Source organism: Stenella coeruleoalba, assembly GCF_951394435.1.
Source record: "Stenella coeruleoalba genome assembly, chromosome: 4".
Lineage (NCBI taxonomy): Eukaryota > Metazoa > Chordata > Mammalia > Artiodactyla > Delphinidae > Stenella > Stenella coeruleoalba.
In genome coordinates this window covers 83,196,369-83,217,531 of record NC_137149.1, presented here as the reverse complement: position 1 = coordinate 83,217,531, position 21,163 = coordinate 83,196,369, and the positions used below count along the sequence as shown (strand labels likewise).

The window sequence follows — 21,163 nt, the reverse complement described above, 5'->3', positions numbered from 1 at the left end:
AATCCCTTCTTCTACATTAAAACAAGGAATTCCCAGTATCTGAACTTTATTTAAAAACTTAGCCCACCTTTCAGTCCAGATTTTGGTCAACTAATTGAAGAAGCATTTAACACTTGTGATAGCTACCTGGAGAATGACACTGGATCCAGAATCTCTAATCATGCATTTATACCAGCTTGAATGAAATTGTTTCTCGTTTCTCTGTAAGGAACACATAGAATCCATTTTCACACATATTTCCTATGCTTTTGAAGATTTAAGTTACAGAATCTTGTGAGACTCATATTCAAGGAGCTTCTTGTCTCCAGTATTGACCAGGTAGTTGGCTGCCAAGAGGATGTTGGGATCTTGAGTTCAAATGGAGTAATAAGTTTGAGCAGGAAGACAAGTACTTCCTTCTATCAGTTAATGATCTTAGATAAGGTATTGAAGACATGAAGGAACAGCTTCTTCAGTGAAGTGTGGGACAGCTTAATGGTAGCAGGAGAGACTCAATAAGATTTAGAAGTTGAGAATATTTTGAATCATCTGTATTCTCCTACATATCCACATTCCAATGCTCAGGGTTTCACTCTTTTTTTCCGGTCAGTGGCCTCATTTTCTCATAAGACAAGGCAATAAAGTCAATCATTTTAGCAGTTCAGGAATTCTGTGGGATAATACTTGTTTTTGATGTGCAGTTCTGTCATCCTTTTCACCGTTAAGAGGACGTGAGATACGGCATGGAGACTCTCTGATCATCTAAATATGACTTGAGCAGATAATTTAAACTTTGAGAAGCTAATTTTGTTTCTTTAAATTCTGCAATGCAGTTAGACACAGGCTATCCTTCCTATATTTCTTATATTTCTCATGCTTTTAGGTACTAAAACAGATGGAATTTGGTCACCAAAAATATTATCCTCAAGAATCACTTTATTTGAGGTGACCAGAGGTGATAAGACATATGCCCCGTGTTGTTAGATTACCATCCTTTAAAACTACATAGGTTCTTGCTACAATGAAATTCAACCAGTCAAACCACTGGTCCAAATCCCCATTCCTTTAAAAGACTGTTGCCTGTGACACTTCTCTTTGGGGAACATTTTTTGGTTTTAATGTCTATTTTCTTAGTTGCAAACAAAATTTCCTCTGGTTTAAACAGAAAAGCCCTTTAATAAAAGGTATTAAGTCGCTTATACAATCATTGAGAAAAATAGATTCAAAGATTAGAGGCAAGTTTCAGGAGAAATGCCCAGTACTCTACCAGAGATCTGGCCTGATGAAGCGAAACATTGCCACTGCAGCTGTCAAGCAATAAATGGCAGGCACTTTACTTTATTGCAGTTGCTGCTGCCATTAGTAGCATTGCTATTTCGGAATCTCAAATTGAAGCTACTGAAAAATCTTCAGATTTGCCACCATATTCAAACTATGATATCCAATGAATTTGTTCGAATTTGAATGAAAATTTCTACATAAAATTGTTAAGCAAGTTATCTCCATTATTTTGAAAAAATCTGTTTTTCAAGTAATTAAGGTTTGTTCATCCTATCTATCTTTCTCTTTTTCTTCCTCCCTTCCCCCTTTCTTCCTTCTTTCTTTCCTTTCTTCCTTCTTTCTTTCCTTTCTTCCTTCTTTCTTTCCTTTATTCTTTCTTTCCTTCATTCTGTATTTTCTTTGTATTTCAGATGATGTGAGTTGAGTTAATAATATGCCTTAACTCATGGCACATTACCATCTTTGAGCTATGCAAGGTCCTCACCTGGTTTATATATTTTCTTATATACTGCTTTTATCCCAAATCCATTTTCCTAAACAGCAGCCTTTTCATGGATTAATTGTTTATTTCTATTCATAGGTATTCTTATTAAAAGTTTATTTAGCATTGGATGCATGTGTTTTTAATTTCATGTAATCGTTATGTTAAATATCTAATTCTGACTACTAAATTTTTCACTACAATCAAAATATTTTGTAGATTCACTTATATTGCTTTTGGCCATCTAATGTGCTGCTTATAACTGTCTTACGTCCACTGCACTTTACACACTAATTCACCCAGGGACAGAGACCCAGATCTTTTGACTACCCAATCTGCGGGCATTCTTTATTCAATTTAAAGCCCTAATATAGTGATTTTCATTCAGTATACCCAAATTTTATTTTATAAAAAAGGAAAAAAACTCAATAAAACTGTAGGTCACATTTTCAGTTCTTTTCCAATTTCCCTACACAGTGTACCTAATATAATTTCATCGTCTTCAAAATAAAATACACAGTAGAAACTGTGTGCGTGTGTGTGCACGCGCATTTAATCTGTTACACAGAGCAGCAAATTAGTGTGTTGGTTAAAGATCTAGACTGTGAAGCCAGACTTTCTTTTTTCCATGCTCTCTCTGCCACTTACTAGCTATGTGACATGGTAAGTTACTGAAACCTTCCAGAATCTCAGTTTATCCACTTGTAAAATGAAAAAACAAAATAGTATCTAAAACATTGGATGGTTGTGAGAATTAAATGAGTTAATATCTATAAAACAGAGTAATGCTTAGCACATAATAAGGTATTGATAAATGTTACTATAGTAGTATTTAAGAAACTTTTCAGTAGTATTCCAAATAGTGTGAGTTCATAGAAGAAACTATGAGATAAATAGCTTTTAGACTTTATGAGTATTATATAGACAAACTCATTGGTGAAGTAAAATAAAAAGAAAAAAAATCAAAAGTAAAAAATAATATATAGAATCAGTGATGCTATAGGTAACAAAAGCAACTGCTATAAGTTTGGAGGAGTAAACTGAGATTTCATTTTCCAGTGGTGACTCTATCTTCAATGATTTCTTAAAACACTGAGTTTTATATTGGCATTGAAGTTTTTCAATTCAATAAAATATCCACAGCAATAACATAAAGAAACAAGAGAATAACAGCATCAAAGTAAGAGCAAAAAGGGGGAAAATACTTTGTGTATAGAAAATAGTCATAATTTTCATTTTCATCAAAATGTATTTGGAAAAATACAAATTTTGTTAGCTACATCATTTTTGTTTGTGGACAAATATTAATTTGTCAATTATTGAAGTTTCTAAGGAAGTATATCTAGAGACAAATGTTTTGTTTAATTACATATCATGAATATCTGTACATTGGCCTCATACTACCAACAAAAATCTTTTAATTTTGCCAATTGAAGCTGCCCATCCACATCAAAACTTGGCTTAAGTGAGGCACAAGTTCTGAGCTTTTCCTATGCCTATTTGCTGTTTTGAAAACATAGTTCAAAAATGAGACACTAATCTGATGAATTTCTCCATAATTCATCTCTAGTGTATTTAATAAGGATTAGCAGATGGGGTGGAATATTTTTAGAAATCCTCAAAATACTTGTCTGGTTCACTGACAAGAATCTTTCTAGAGACTTCTCTGGTTTCTAAAAGAGACTTCAGGGACTTCTGTTCCTTCTTTTTTTTCCTTTCTACCTACTGTGGTACCAATAACAGAGACTATGATGGCTAGCATGTTTCAGCACTTAGTGTGTGCACATTGCTATGCGAAGAACTTTAATTGCATTTTCTTATTTGATTCTAGCAATATCTTCATGACATAATATTATTATTATTCCCATTTTTAGGATGAAGAAACTGAAGTTTAAAGATCTGAAGTGATTTGCCCAAGGTCACAAATCTAGTAAGTGAGGGAATAGGAATCCAAACCATGAAATTCTTATTCTAGAGCTACTGTGCTCTGAATCACTAGTAAATATTGCTGTTTCCTCTGCCTGAAGCCTATTTCTTACATCATTGTCCTAGATAGCTCAGTCTTCAGATCTGCTTAAATCTCTGCTTCCATAAGAAAGTTTGCTCTGCTCTCCAGTTTGGGCTTGCCTCTCTAAGGTAACCTGGAGCACAGGCAGTGTAACTATTTGCTTTCTTATCTATTTTTCTGGAATCTTCCCCTGGGGATCACAATAATGCCTGGAACCTGTGCTTCTTAAAATATTACCTAAAATAATGAATTCAATTGTTTCTCTATTATTTGAATTAATGTTATAATTTCAGTTACTGGTGAGATGTGTAACGTGTTTCTAAATTTTTTGTAATTCTTCAAATAATTACGTGCTAAGGTTTTGTTTTCTTATTTCTGTTGAGTGCCTCTCCCAAGCCCCTCTCTTTTAAATTCAGGATCCAGACACAGAGCCCTAATTGTAATTTATAAGTTTAGGTTTTCTGGAACTCTGAAATCAGACATTATTATTTAAGGTCTACTGCTTAGCTGGCCTTCCTACTTTCTTAATATCTGTTTCTTTAGACACTCTAGTTCACTGCAATTGACTGAACTCATTCCAGAGAGGAATTCTGTATAATGATTACGGTGCTATTTAAGAGCAATGCATAGTGTTTTCAATCTATAGTGTGTTTATGAGTTACTTACTCATGAGCTGCACACTCTGCATTTATGGTTCATTATATCCAAGGAAGGGCCCGAGAATCTGCATATTTTAACACACACACACACACACACACACACACACACACACACACACAGAGTCAGTGATTCTGCTGCATGGTGTGTTTAGCCCACATTTTGAGAAAAATTACACTTGCAGGAGGTTATGATATTTGTTTCCTGTCCCTTCTCTCTAGGGAAATGGTGACAACGCTTAATCAGGTTTGCTTGATGTTGCTTTTCTCAAAAGCTCTTTACCTGCTGATTTCTGTTTTTGCACCAGCAATGATTTTGTTAATACTATTTTCTTTCTTTCTAATGTGGGTACTCTATTCTGCCTACTGCTCACCTGGAAGCTAGTTTTAAACTCTGCTCTTTTATGTAATTCTGGTTGCAAACTCACTCCCTATTTAACAGAAACATGGTCAAAAATCCATTTCAAGTGTGAACCGTCATGTGGTTCAGTTCAGAATCAGAGCAACTCACTCAGCATTTGAACTGTTCAATCATTCATCTCATTGGCATGTATGCTGTGAACTTATTTGTGTAAAGATGCCTATTGTAAATTGATATGCATAGAATATCAAGTTGTTTAAAACCTCACTCTGAGGTGCTGTTGCTCTCTAGTCCTTGAGAACAAAGTTCTGAAAGCATTCCCAGTGACCTGGCATCATGTAAAGCTTCTTAGTGTGCTCTTTAGATGTAGCATAATACAAATGTGAAATCATGTTTAAATCAAGCATATCCATGAGTCCTCTATTAGGTTCTAAATGAAGTTTACTTAGAATACTGAAATGTTTTTTGTACAGCATGTCGAAATGATTTGTTCATGTGATTTTCCTGAAATTGACTGCCACTCATTCAAACATCAAGTATTTATTCAGCACCTCCTGCATTCATCATATGCTACTGAGCATTCTGAAAGATACAAAAGCAGCTGAAGTACTCCATCCTACTCCAACCTTAGAAGTTTTTATTTTCTTGCTAAAGAATTAACGAATTGAAGAATAAAGTCTAATAAAATAAAACAGTTAGAAGAGAACTAATGACAGAGTATTAAGCACAGCAGCAATAGCATCAAATTCATTATCTTTGGATGACGATATGGATTGACTTGTTGACTTCACATTGTTTTTCTCTGTATTTTGCTTCCTTTATCACACATACATGTCTGTAGAGGCATTTATTCAAATCCATTTAGGATATACAGTTTCATCTATTAAAAATAGATGATACACCATTTTGTAACTGCCCTTACATCTATTTCAATAGTCATGCCTTGTTTGGTGAACATCAATACCAGAGTGATCAATCTTTGCCGATAATGACCTATTATTGAATGATATATTGACACAAAATGAAGTGACAAAAATTATCTTGAGATTATTTGACTATTGGGATAATTTTAATTTATTCTGTTATATCTAATTTTATTAATATTTGACAGTCCATTTAATACATTATTGGAATTCAGTCAGAGCAAATTACCTATTTGTAGCTTGGCACACAAGCACCAATATCTTCTTTGTCAAAACAAGCATCTAGCTTGAAGAATGTGTTTGAAGATGTGAAATGTTTTCCATTAAACAAAATATGCTTGCAGTGCTGGCTTTTTGATCTCACTTTTTACAAATTTTCTTCCATTAGTAAGAAAAGAGAGCCTACATTATTGAATCTTCAAGCCTAAAAGGCCTGAGGATATGACCTGTACTGCAAACCGATGCTTAAACTACAATTCGAGCAATGATTTCCCTTAGGCTTGTGGTAGAGAACCAAATACAAATACAGTATTATTCCAAACAGTGCAGTTTCTCTGCTTTAATTACATCTATGTATTTAAAGTATATGAATTTAGAGGGTGTCTATCTATTTTTTAAACAATCTTTATTTTTCCCTAATAAAACAGTAAATGACATTTGAAGATGAAAACTTTCATTATCCTATAAATTACTAACCTTTCAAGTTATAATTTCTGTCATCAACAGTATACTCATATTAATAAGACTTTACTTGTTATTACTTATACTTAATTAACCCTTTATACACTATACATATAGAAAGAAATAGTTCTATTTCAGAAAAAAAACCTTTGTTTGTAGAGAGTAAATTAGTAGTGTTTTTAAGTTATTGGTAGTAATGGGAATGGTGGTAGCAGTTTAGCAGTGTGGGTTTCTCCTTTTCCGGTTTACAAGGCCAGGGTATTTTGTTATACTACAAAGACTCTTCACTTTAGGAGTTTATTTTCGATAAGACTAGTTACTGGTATTAACACTAGGATTAAGAGAAAATATAAGATGGATGCTATTTGGCCTACAATTATGTATGGGTGTTCTACGGGTTGGCCTCCAATTCATGTTAGAGTTAGGAGATCTGCGACTAGTACTCAGAATAAGAGTTGGCTGAAGGGTCGGAATATTATGCTTCGTTGTTTATATGTGTGTAGTATTGGGATGAATATTAGAACAAGGATTGAGAGTACTAGTGCTAAAACTCCTCCTAGTTTGTTGGGAATTGATCGTAGGATTGCGTATGCAAATAGAAAATATCACTTATCTGCAGGGGGTACATTCCAAGACCCCCAGTGGATGCCTGAAACCTTGGATAGTATGGAACCCTATACATCAGCGGTCCCTACCTTTTTGGCACCAGGGACCGGTTTTGTGGAAGACAGTTTTTCCATGGACGGTGGAGGGGGGGTGTGAGCGGTAATGTGAGCAATGGTTCAGGCAGTAATGTGAGTGATGGGGACTGGCAGATGAAGCTTTGCTGGCTCGCCTGCCACTCACCTTCTGCTGTGTGGCTCAGTTCCTAACAGGTTGCGGACCAGTAGAGGTCTGTGAATGGGGTTGGTGACCTGTACTATACACATATACTATGTTTTTCCCTGTATATTAATATATACATAAGTTAGGCACAGCAAGGGATTAACAATGATAACTAATAATAAAATAGAACAATTGTAACAATGTACTGTAATAAAATTTATGTCAATGTGGTCTCTTTCTCTCAAAATATCTTTTTGTACTGTACTCACCTTTTTTCTTCTTGTGACGATGTGAGTTGATAAAATGCCTATCTGATGACATAAAATGAATGACCTTGGCATTGTGACATAGTGCTAGGCTGCTATTGACATTCTGATGATTTGTCAGAAGGAAGATCATCTGCTTCAGGTGGTCCTGGATCATTGAGCCATGAAGAAGTGGATTTTTGGATGCCAGGAGCAGAGGATGTTGATGGTTGGGAATCCTAGGTGGGATGGAGCGGGTCAATGTGAGATTTTTATCACATTACTCAGAACAATAGGCAATTTAAAACTTATGCTTGGCTCGTGGGCGGGGCCTATGGGGGTGGGGAGCCAGGAGGAGGAAGTTCCTGGGGGCCGTGGGGACGGTGTACACACCGCAAGTCACTTGTCAGCGCTCGTCTGAGGCAGAGGCATCACCGCGCTGGACCTGAGTGTCATGCACAACAAAGGATAGCCCTCGCACACATTACAGCCTTTCCACTAGGTGACCGAGTTGTATTTCCTTTTAAGTCTTGTGGATCTTCTGTTGGAAGCCATTTCTTCAAGTGTTTCTTTCTTGACAGTTGCCTCTCTTCACACCCCTGAGCATTTGCCTTTAAAAGTAGTTCAGGAGAGGGGAAGATGGCGGAAGAATAAGACACGGAGATCACTTTCCTCCCCACAAATACATCAGATATACATCTACATGTGGAACAACTCCTACAGAACACCCACTGAACACTCCCCAAAGGCAAGAAACTCCCCACATACCTGGTCTGAGCCATGTGGATGAAAGGCTGTTGGTGCTGCAGCCAGGAGTCAGTGCTGTGCCTCTGAGGAGGGAGACCCAACTTCAGGACACTGGTCCACAAGAGACCTCCCAGCTCCATGTAATATCAAATGGCAAAAATCTCCCAGAGAGCTCCATCTCAACAGCAACACCCAGCTTCACTCAATGACCAACAAGCTACAGTGCTGGACACACTATGCCAAACAACTAGCAAGACAGGAACACAACCCCACCCATTAGCAGACAGGCTGCCTAAAACCATAATAAGGCCACAGACATCCCAAAACACACCACCAGACGTGGACGTGCCCACCAGAAAGACAAGATTCAGCCTTATCCACCAGAACACAGGCACTAGTCCCCTCCACCAGGAAGCCTACAAAACCCACTGAACCAACTTTAACCACGAGAGACAGACACCAAAAACAATGGGAACCACGAACTTGCAGCCTGCAAAAAGGAGACCCCAAACACAGTAAGATAATCAAAATGAGAAGACACAAAAACACACAGCAGATGAAGGAGTGAGATAAAAACCCACCGGACCTAACAATTGAGGAGGAAATAGGTGGTCTACCTGAAAAAGAATTCAGAATAATGATAGTAAAGATGATCCAAAATCTTGGAATTAGAATGGACAAAATGCAAGAAACATTTAACAAGGACCTAGAAGAACTAAAGAGGAAACAAGCAATGATGAACAACACAATAAATGAAATTAAAAATACTCTAGAAGGGATCAATAGCAGAAAAACTGAGGCAGAAGAATGGATAAGTGACCTGGAAGATAAAACAGTGGAAATAACTACTGCAGAGCAGAATAAAGAAAAAAGAATGAAAAGAACTGAGAACAGTCTCAGAGACCTCTGGGACAACATTAAACACACCAACATTCGAATTATAGGGGTCCAAGAAGAAGAAGAGAAAAAGAAAGGGACTGAGAAAATATTTGAAGAGATTATAGTTGAAAACTTCCCTAATATGGGAAAGGAAATAGTTAATCAAGTCCAGGAAGCACAGAGAGTCCCAAACAGCATAAATCCAAGGAGAAACACGCCAAGACACATAGTAATCAAACTGTCAAAAATTAAATACAAAGAAAACATATTAAGAGCAGCAAGGGAAAAACAACAAATAACACACAAGGGAATCCCCATAAGGTTAACAGCTGATCTTTCAGCAGAAACTCTGCAAGCCAGAAGGGACTGGCAGGACATATTTAAAGTGATGAAGGAGAAGAAACTACAACCAAGATTACTCTACCCAGCAAAGATCTCATTCAGATTTGATGGAGAAATTAAAACCTTTACAGACAAGCAAAAGCTGAGAGAGTTCCACACCACCAAACCAGCTTACAACAAATGCTAAAGGAACTTCTCTAGGCAAGAAACACAAGAGAAGGAAAAGCACTACAATAACAAACCCAAAACAATTAAGAAAATGGGAATAGGAACATACATATCGATAATTACCTTAAATGTAAATGGATTAAATGCTCCCACCAAAAGACACAGACTGGCTGAATGGATAGAAAAACAAGACTCATATATATGCTGTCTACAAGAGACCCACTTCAGACCTAGGGAAACATACAGACTGAAAGTGAAGGTGTGGAAAAAGATATTCCATGCAAATGAAAACCAAAAGAAAGCTGGAGTAGCAATTCTCATATCAGACAAAATAGACTTTAAAATAAAGACTATGAGAAGAGACAAAGAAGGACACTACATAATGATCAAGGGATCGATCCAAGAAGAAGATATAACAATTGTGAATATTTATGCACCCAACATAGGAGCACCTCAATACATAAGGCAAATACTAGCAGCCATAAAAGAGGAAATTGACAGTAACACATTCATAGTAGGGGACTTTAACACCCCACTTTCACCAATGGACAGATCGTCCAAAATGAAAATAAATAAGGAAACACAAGCTTTAAATTATACATTAAACAAGATGGACTTAATTGATATTTATAGTACATTCCACCCAAAAGCAACAGAATACACAGTTTTCTCAAGTGCTCATGGAACATTCTCCAGGATAGATCATATCTTGGGTCACAAATCAAGCCTTGGTAAATTTAAGAAAATTGAAATCGTATCAAATATCTTTTCTGACCACAATGCTATGAGACTAGATGTCAATTACAGGAAAAGATCTGAAAAAATACAAAAACATGGAGGCTAAACAATACACTACTTAATAACGAAGTGATCACTGAAGAAATCAAAGAGGAAATCAAAAAATACATAGAAACAAATGACAACGGAGACACGATGGCCCAAAACCTATGGGTTGCAGCAAAAGCTGTTCTAAGAAGGAAGTTTATAGCAATACAATCCTACCTTAAGAAACAGGAAACATCTCGAATAAACAACCTAACCTTTCAACTAAAGCAATTAGAGAAAGAAGAACAAAAAACCCAAGTTAGCAGAAGGAAAGAAACCATGAAAATCAGATCAGAAATAAATGAAAAAGAAATGAAGGATATGATAGCAAAGATCAATAAAACTAAAAGTTGGTTCTTTGAGAAGATAAACAAAATTGATAAACCATTAGCCAGACTCATCAAGAAAAAAGAGAGAAGACTCAAATCAATAGAATTAGAAATGGAAAAGGAGAAGTAACAACTGACACTGCAGAAATACAAAAGATCATGAGAGATTACTACAAGCAACTCTATGCCAATAAAATAGACAACCTGGAAAAAATGGACAAATTCTTAGAAATGCACAACCTGCTAAGGCTGAAATAGGAAGAAATAGAAAATATGAACAGACCAATCACAAGCACTGAAATTTAAACTGTGATTAAAAATCTTCCAATAAACAAAAGCCCAGGAGCAGATGGCTTCACAGGCGAATTCTATCAAACATTTAGAGAAGAGCTAACACCTATCCTTCTCAAACTCTTCCAAAATATAGCAGAGTGAGGAACACTCCCAAACTCATTCTATGAGGCCACCGTCACCCTGATACCAAAACCAGACAAGGATGTCACAAAGAAAGAAAACTACAGGCCAATATCACTGATGAACATGGATGCAAAAATCCTCAACAAAATTCTAGCAAACAGAATCCAACAGCACATTAAAAGGATCATACACCATGATCAAGTGGGGTGTATTCCAGTAATGCAACGATTCTTCAATATACGCAAATCAATCAACGTGATACACCATATTAACAAATTGAAGGAGAAAAACCATATGATCATCTCAATAGATGCAGAGAAAGTTTTTGACAAAATTCATCACCCATTTATGATAAAAATCTTGCAGAAAGTAGGCATAGAGGGAACATTCCTCAACATAATAAAGGCCATATATGACAAACCCACAGCCAACATTGTCCTCAATGCTGAAAAACTGAAAGCATTTCCACTAAGATCAGGAAGAAGACAAGGTTGCCCACTCTCACCACTCTTATTTAACATAGTTTTGGAAGTATTACCCACAGCAATCAGAGAAGAAAAGGAAATAAAAGGAATCCAAATCAGAAAAGAAGAAGTAAAGCTGTCATTGTTTGTAGATTACATGATACTATACATAGAGAATCCTAAAGATGCTACAAGAAAACTACTAGAGCTAATCAATGAATTTGGTAAAGTAGCAGGATACAAAATTAATGCACAGAAATCTCTGGCATTCCTATACACTAATGATGAAAAATCTGAAAGTGAAATTAAGCAAACACTCCCATTTACCACTGCAATAAAAAGAATAAAATATCTAGGAGTAAACCTACCTAAGGAGACAAAAGACCTGTATGCAGAAAATTATAAGAGGCTGATGAAAGAAATTAAAGATGATACAAATAGATGGAGAGACATACCATGTTCTTGGATTGGAAGAATCAACATTGTGAAAATGACTCTACTACCCAAAGCAATCTAACAGATTCAACGCAATCCCTATCAAACTAACTGGCATTTTTCACAGAACTAGAACAAAAAATTTCACAATTTGTATAGAAACACAAAAGACCCCAAATAGCCAAAGCAATATTGAGAAAGAAAAATGGAGCTGGAAGAATAAAGCTCCCTGACTTCAAACTATACTACAAAGCTACAGTAATCAAAAGAGTATGGTACTCTCACAAAAACAGCAATATAGATCAATGGAACAGGATAGAAAGCCCAGAGATAAACCATGCACATATGGTCACCTTATCTTTGATAAAGGAGGCAGGAATGTACATTGGAGAAAGGACAGCCTCTTCAATAAGTCGTGCTGGAAAAACTGGACAGGTACATGTAAATGTATGAGATTAGATCACTCTCTAACACCATACACAAAAATTAGCTCAAAATGGATTAAAGACCTAAATGTAAGGCCAGAAACTATCAAACTCTTAGAGGAAAACATAGGCAGAACACTCTATGACATAAATCACAGCAAGATCCTTTTTGACCCACCTCCTAGAGAAATTGAAATAAAAACAAAAATAAACAAATAGGACCTAATGAAACTTAAAAGCTTTTGCACAGCAAAGGAAACCATAAACAAGACCAAAAGACAAACCTCAAAATGTCAGAAAATATTTGCAAATGAAGCAACTGACAAGGGATTAATCTCTAAAATTTACAAGCAGCTCATGCAGCTCAATATCAAAAAACAAACAACCCAATCCAAAAATGGGCAGAAGACCTATATAGACATTTCTCCAAAGAAGATACACAGATTGCCAACACACACATGAAAGAATGCTCAACATCATTAATCACTGGAGAAACGCAAATCAAAACTACAATGAGATATCACCTCACACCGGTCAGAATGGCCATCATCAAAAAATCTAGAAACAATAAATGCTGGAGAAGGTGTGGAGAAAAGGGAACACTCTTGCACTGCTGGTGGGAATGTGAATTGGTACAGCCACTATGGGGAGCAGTATAGAGGTTTCTTAAAAAACTACAAATAGAACTACCATATGACCCAGCAATCCCACTACTGGGCATATACCCTGAGAAAACCATAATTCAAAAAGAGTCATGTACCAAAATGTTCATTGCAGCTCTATTTACAATAGCCAGGACATGGAAACAACCTAAGTGTCCTTCATCAGATGAATGGATAAAGAAGACGTGGCACATATATACAATGGAATATTACTCAGCCATAATAGGAAACTAAATTGAGTTATTTGTAGTGAGGTGGATGGACCTAGAGTCTGTCATACAGAGTGATGTAAGTCAGAAAGAGAAAGACAAATACCGTATCCTAACACATATATATGGAATCTAAGGAAAAAAATGTCATAAAGAACCTAAGGGTAAGACAGGAATAAAGACACAGACCTACTAGAGAATGAACTTGAGGATATGGGGAGGGGGAAATGTAAGCTGTGACAAAGCGAGAGAGTGGCATGGAGGTATATACACTACCAAATGTAAAATAGCTAGTGGGAAGGAACCGCATAGCACAGGGAGAACAGCTCGGTGCTTTGTGACCACTTAGAGGGGTGGGATAGGGAGGGTGGGAGGGAGGGAGACGCAAGAGGGAAGAGATATGGGAACATATGTATATGTATAACTGATTCACTTTGTTATAAAGCAGAAACTAACACACCATTGTAAAGCAATTATACTCCAATAAAGATGTAAATAATAATTTAAAAAATAAAAGAACTGGGATGCAGAGATAAAATAATAATAATAAAAAATAAAAGTAGTTCAGTTTTAAAAAAATAAAACTTATGAATTGTTTATTTCTCGGATTTTCCATTTAATATTTTTGGACTGATGTTGACTGGGGGTATCTGAAACCGTGAAAAGTGAAACTGGATAAGGCTGGGGGGAGGGACTCCTCTATTTTTTTTTGTTTTGGTCCATTTTACACATTTAAAATTTACGTCTGAGGATAAAAGGACTCAAAGATTAAATGAATCATTTTACACATTTTCCAGTAAGATGCTAATATTGGTACTCTCAGAGGGAGCTAAACATTCAGTTTTTCACAGGACTTAAGTCTATTTTTCCAGGGACTTGGACTGGAAATATTAGTGGGTTGCATCCTGAATCTATGCAGTCACACACTTACATAATTGGTAAAGGATCATGTCAGGTAGTCTGACTTTTTTCTCTACTTTCTAAAGCACTACAATTATTTCTAGTCCTACCATTACATTTTCCTTACAGAAAAAAATCTAACACTGTATGTCACTGTGCTGCTTTTGGTGGAGATAGTATTCACGAACTTGGTTATTACAAGTCAGCAGAGAAAATAAATGTTCTACTATTAAGTGTTTAGAAAATCCCTCGAAGCCTTCTGCAATTACTTCCATGTGAGATGAGGTTCTTCAACTCAAAAGTATGAACTTTTGAAAGGACTAGCTGTACTGTCTTGAAAAACAACTATTGATTATTTAGCAAGTCACATCAGTGGTACAACTAGACTCTGGTTTAACAGCAATCTACCCTCCCTTAATTTTATTTGTTTTTGTCTTACTAATATGAATAGTTTTTTTTCATATTTAATCAGAATCTATTTTAAATTCTTAATTAAATGCTCCTTAAACTTATTTTAAAGAAGCTGATAATAATAATGATGATTGTAGCAAAAACATGTATCACTATGTGCCAAGTTCTAGTTTTATAGAGATATGTTAACTAAATTTCTTAGCAAAATATCTAAAATCATTTTGGTGAAATTGGAAATTGAGACAGAGTTGCCTTTTATCCCTGAATCTGGTCTTCTTTCCCAAATAACTATTAAATAGCCCTTGCATTCCTCACCTTCATCGAACCCTGGCCTTTTGTTTTGAGAAATTCAAGGTATTTCAGATTTCATCTAATCTAGCCATGGCTTTGGTGTTTTAATTATCATATACAAGAATTCTTTTCTCTTACACAATATTTTCTAAAATATGAACAACCAAAGGTATCACCCATTATCTTACTTATTCCTCACACCAGCTCGTTGAAGTATGTAAGTTGTATCCCTATTTTACACAGTATTACCTATTTTAATAGATTACAGATTTAAATTCATAGTTGTATGACTCTACAGCAGCCAAAATGCTGCAAATAAGATAAATTCAACTAGAATGTACTTAAGCAATGCAGGGAACATATTTATCATTGAAAAGCACCAGTTTCAGAAACAGTCTGATCACGGATCTGACTTCATTTCTCTGAGATTTTTAGAGCTTACCCTCTTCTGGGTCTGTTTTTCTTTTTTTAATACCGGTACGCGGGCCTCTCACTGTTGTGGCCTCTCCCGTTGCGGAGCACAGGCTTCAGACGCGCAGGCTCAGCGGCCCTGGCTCACGGGCCCAGCCGCTCCGCGGCATGTGGGATCTTCCCAAACCGGGGCACGAACCCGTGTCCCCTGCATCGGCAGGCGGACTCTCAACCATTGCGCCACCAGGGAAGCCCTCTGGGTCTGTTTTGATGGAATTCTTTCAAGGTAGCAAAATGGCTAGAGCGATTCCAGACGTCATACATTTATAGCACATCATACCAGAAGGAAAGAAAACTTCTCTTCCTCAATTTGTCAACTAACAGCCCTAGACTTCAAGCACAAGGGCCAGATTGAGAGAGGGATGCTATGGAACCCATCGCTGTGACGAGGGGTCAGGAATAGACCAGCTGGCTCATTCCCCATGGGCTTCCCTAGGGATCTCCGCAGGGTCCTCACCACGGACCCAGATGTAGAGTCAATCCCATCAAAACTCTAAAACTGTGGCACAAAAAATGATAGATGGATTTGAGGATTAAAACTCTGTTTTGTTGCCCATGTGCAGTGTCCTTTGTTCTAATTGGTAAAAGTTTTGTGAAAGTTTGTCTATTAGTATTTCAAGTGTCTTTATGAGTAAATTTTTTTTGTTCTTGGAATACCCAACCCTCCCTTAAAATATATCTTCTTTTGCATTTTATTTTGTAAATTATTTTATTTTTCCCATCAATTTGTACATTTTTATTCCTCAAAGTTCTACTCTAGAGCCTTTTCTCTTCTCACTCAAAAAAAAAAAAAAGTTTTGACATTTTATTCCACAAGCATGCTTGGCAATGTGCTATGTAGCAAACCACCCCCAAACTCAGTAACTTAAAATAATAACCATTTATTTTTGCTCAAGAGTCTATAACTGCTAGGTGTTCCATCTTGCCTTGACTTGCTTATTCATCCATGTATAGTCAGCTGCATGTTGGGTAGGTAACTGTATTAGTTTTCTATGGCTATTGTAGCAAGTTAAAGCAAACTTAGTGGCTTAAACAACACAAATGTATTATCATTCGATATAATTATCTCTGATAATTATACTTTATATCAGAGTTCAACAAGGGTCTCATTAGGCTAAAATCAAGGTCTGCAAGGCTGTTTTCTTTGGGGGGCTCTAGGAAAGAATTGATTTCCTTGTCTTCCCAGCTTCTAGAGGATACCTGCGTTCTTCAGCTTGTGAGCCCCTCTCTCCAACTTCAAATCCAGCAATGGTGACTCAAGTCCCTCTTACATTGCCTTGCCCTGCCTCCCTCTTCACTTTCATGTACCCTTGTGATTACATTAGACAAACTCAGATAACCCGGGATAATCTCCTTATTTGCTGATTAGCAACCTTAATTCCATCTGCAACTTTAATTTCCCTTTGCCATGTAATGTGACATATTCAGAGATTCTGGGAATTAGGACATGGATGTCTTTGAAGGACCATTATTCTGCCTACCACAGTGACTCTGTTGGTTTTGTCTGAGCTGTCTTATACATCTGAAGATCAGCAAACTGGCTTATTTAGAAAGGCCTTGGTTGGGATAACTGGGCTTTTCTCCATATGGTTTTCAAACTGCAGTTTGTCTCTTTGTTGAAGTCAGGTTTCCAAGAAAAATTACACATCATCACATTTATTGCTTTCTACTAGCTGAAACAAGGCAAAAGACCTGCCCAGTCAGAAAGACTGCAATCACCATGATTTACTCTCTAAGCATGAAAACTCTATTTTGCTTTCTGACCTTCATATATTGTTCTGAGTAGCTGTCATTGCTCCATCTTTCCCTTGCTCATCCCACTGTGTAGAAGTAAATTCATAATCTCTTTGTATTTTGGTTTGTTATGAGTGTGTTCCATTAGAAACAAGTGAGAGAGCTAAATTTCACTCATCTTTATTGCCATCTCTTTTATATATTTTTTTAATAAAATAACTATCTTGTTTGTCCCTTTGGTGATTCAGGGGCTATCGATTTTGTGTGTCTCATTTCTGCCTTCTGTTCTCAGATGCAGGAAAGATGTGGGGAATTCATGTGGACAGCTATAGGCTCAAATGCACCGAGGTGACTTGCCTAGAAGGAAAGGGAAGTGTTACAGAAAGGATGCCTCCATCTTAAGTATCTGACTTTAATAACAAGATTCTTGGCCCATAAAATCTTAAGGAAAAGAAGCAACCTGGACAAAGAGTCTGTGTTTACAATCAGATACTACCAGGTAATGTTTGAGAGTTGACATAATCTTGGAGTCCTTTTTGATGCTTTTTCACCCTCACATCCTACATCCAACCATCACTAAATCCTAACTATTCTACACCTAAATGAATCTATAATTCTGTTGTTTCCCACCCATTCCATTGCTAACATTTTGATTCAAATCTTTGTTATTTCATAATTAAATTATTGTAATAGTCTCCTAATGAATCCCTTTGTTTACCCTTCGGACTTCCACAGTTTATTTTCCACAAAGCAGCCACAGGGATCTCTTTAAAATACATCAAATGATATCACTTCCCTGCTCAAAACTCTCATGACTCCCCATCTCGCTCAGAGTAAATGACACAGACCTACAGGATCCGGACCTTTACCACTTCTTTGGCTGACCTCATCTCCCAGTACTTTCTCATTTACTCTCTTTACCAGATGAACTTGCCTCCTTGCTAATCATTGAACTTTCCAGATATGTACCAGTCTCAGGACTTTTCTACTTGCTGTTACTTCTGCCTAGAACCATCTTCTCCCAAACTTCCATATGTCTCCCTACCTTGGCATAATAAATGCCTTTTGCCTACATATCTTTTCAGAAGTGTTTCCTAACCATCCTGTTTATAATTGTGTGCTTATGCTAGTACACACGCACCTGCGCTCACACACAGGGCCCTCATCCTGGCCTTTCTTATCCCACTTTCCAGTTTTATTTTTTTCCACAGCATATAGTGCTTTATAGCACTATATAACTTACTTTGTATATCTTTTTTGTTCCTCCCTGAGAATGTAAGTTCCATCAAGTGCAGGAATGTTACTATTGTTTCTTGCCAAGAAATGCACCTGCATGTAGAGATAACTTGATAATTATTTGTTGGAAGAGTGAGTGAATGAAAAATGATGGAAATTCTTGAAAGGTATCTTTTTACAAATAGGTATTCGTCTTAGAAAATTCCAAACTTTACAGTTTTATCAAACAAAACAGTTACATCTTCCTAATTCTCAAATCATTTGCTGATCTACATTAAAAGATGTCATTACGCTGGCTGATAGCATGAGACCCCACACGGGAGACATCCCTTAGGCCCCCATTACCTCCACTTTTTGTTTGGTTAGCTCCTGCTTGGTCTTTATTTCCCAGCTAAGATGATTTCTTTCAAGAAGCTGTCTTTGAATCATCAAATCTGAGATAGGTGCTTCTCTTCAGTGCTCTGAAACACTCATTCCTCTCATGCAAGTATGTCGTTATTTGCTTTCTTATTTATTTCCTCCACTATGCTATAAACTCCTTGAGGGCAGAGATTATGCATGTTTCATCCATGACTGAATTCTCACTGACTAGTATGGTTCTAACATATAACAGGTGCTCATAAATGATTAAATAAATAATGTAATTAAGTGAAATGGTATTAGTTTTCAAAAATCAGGAGAGTTTTATATGTAACATTATTAATAGAAAACTGATCTCCTCTCAATACTAATATCAATTCTTCCTGACACTTCAAGAACCCAAAAGCAATTTCACTTTTCAGATGAAATTATCCTAATTTTGACAACATTCACATTTGGTCATAATTTCTATGTTTTAAATAATCCTGTCTGATTTCTTCTTAAAATACTGTTGTGCTTCTTCGTGTGTGTGTACATTATTCGACCTTACAGTTTAATTATTTTGTAATTTGTTACATCAAAAACATTGTTAGGGGCTTCCCTAGTGGCGCAGTGGTTGAGAGTTCGCCTGCCGATGCAGGGGACACGGGTTCGTGTCCCGGTCCGGGAAGGTCCCACATGCCGCGGAGCGGCTAGGCCTGTGAGCCATGGCCGCTGAGCCTGCGCGTCCGGAGCCTGTGCTCCGCAACGGGAGAGGCCACAACAGTGAGGCCTGCGTACCGCAAAAAAACAAAACAAAACAAAAGAAAAAAAATTGTTAGTTAAAACTATCACAGCTTTTGGTTTTTCAGGCTTTTTTGTACGATTTTGTAAATTATTATCTATTTAGATTAAGTTAATTGAATGTCTTAAAATGAAAGTGCCTAGTTGCTCTTTGTGTTGCTTTATCAGTTTCTGGAGGCAAATTTCAAGTATATTCTCGCATTTTTTTTTTTTTTAATTTCTAGGCATGCCAGTAATTTTAAATTGGTTCTGAATAGAAAAAAAAAAATTGTAGAATATAATCTGCATATGGAAAGACTGATGAGCTTTGAAACTTAATTATTTAAAATGAACAAAACTGAGTCCCAACCAATGCACATTGGCAGAACTCTTACCTGTACATTTATAAGAAGTTATTACTTTATTTAGCATATGCCTGAGTTTCTTTCATATTTTTCATGATATTCTGCAGCTACAATTTTCTTCTTCTTAGAGTAGGTGAAAGGCAAAGTTTTATGAGGTCTCTAAGTAAAATTACATTTCGTATTGTTATGGTGTTAATGGATGTGGAGTTTTTTAGTGTAGGAAAACAAATAGAATAATAAATCATTTGCTTAACCTTAATTAGGGAGAAAGAAATTTATGGATAGATTTTAAATTTAAGCGTCAGGAAACATTGTTCATTTATTTGCTAAATCATCTTTGATGTTTACATTTAAGAGTTGTGACTATAGCTTTTTATTCTTTCTTAGGATCTCTGTACATGTAAGCATCAATATTAATATCAATCCTAAACAAATAATGACAAAAGAAAAATTCTATAAAGACTTGCATATGATTTACATTGTAGACGATGACATTTTCACAACATCCAAATGGATTTATATTTAACTGAATGGATTGATATTTAAATGAGGAGAGTAGAAAATGAAGTAATTGTCAAAGGCTGCTTAATCATTGAAAGATTTTATGCTGCAATGTGGATGTCCGGAATCCCTATCCAGTGCTCTTCACACTTAACCTTGTGGATTCTTTGGTGTTCTTCCTTTCTAATAGTGCAAACACTGATGTAAAGAGCTTCCTATTGCTTCAAAGATTCTTTATTAATAGCAGTGATATTTCTCATAACTTTTGTAAAATCGTTTCAAACTCATGACTGTGACATATTAAACAACTGAAATCCAGTTTAAATAAAAGGATTTTCTTCACTGGTATCACTAAAACTACAAATTCCATGCCTAATATAAGAGATAGATTTCATAAGGTTTCCTCTTGTGAATGTCATTACTAAATGCTTGAGTCATTTGTCCTAAATGGTTTTCCAAATAGAAAGCTGCTGGGATACAGAATGAACCAACATCCCACGAGAGCACATATATTATAAGTGGCAGAGAGATCTTATCTTCATTAAAAAAGAAAAAAAAATGTTACCGATACTGTTTAGTTTTGTTGCAAATATAAATTATATGCCTATGTTTGCATTCACAATACGACTTCTTTGTCAGGTACTAGATTAAACATTATTTACAACTTTAACAATAAAAATACAGACTGATACCTCTGTGTACTATACACTGACCTCCTGGGAAATAATTAAAAATATTATTTACTTACAGACCATGGCTATTAAGTATAGTTTTATATTCTCAAGATTGC

The 21,163-nt window shown here is 36.3% G+C and overlaps 1 protein-coding gene across 11 annotated transcripts in view; it reads left to right on the top strand.

Annotated features, from left to right (window-relative positions):
* The window catches only part of EPHA5 (EPH receptor A5), a gene marked incomplete at its 3' end in the record, with an annotated part of 325,147 nt that overhangs the window by 154,446 nt on the left and 149,538 nt on the right, over nucleotides 1-21,163 (top strand). The window contains exon 6 of one of the 11 annotated variants that reach the window (XM_079919471.1): nucleotides 3,616-3,698. The exons of the other annotated variants lie outside the window; for them this stretch is intronic. Coding sequence (XP_079775597.1) covers nucleotides 3,616-3,620 — 5 coding nt within the window. Of the gene's footprint in view, nucleotides 1-3,615; nucleotides 3,699-21,163 lie in introns of those variants that run through there. 11 annotated transcript variants of the gene reach the window in all.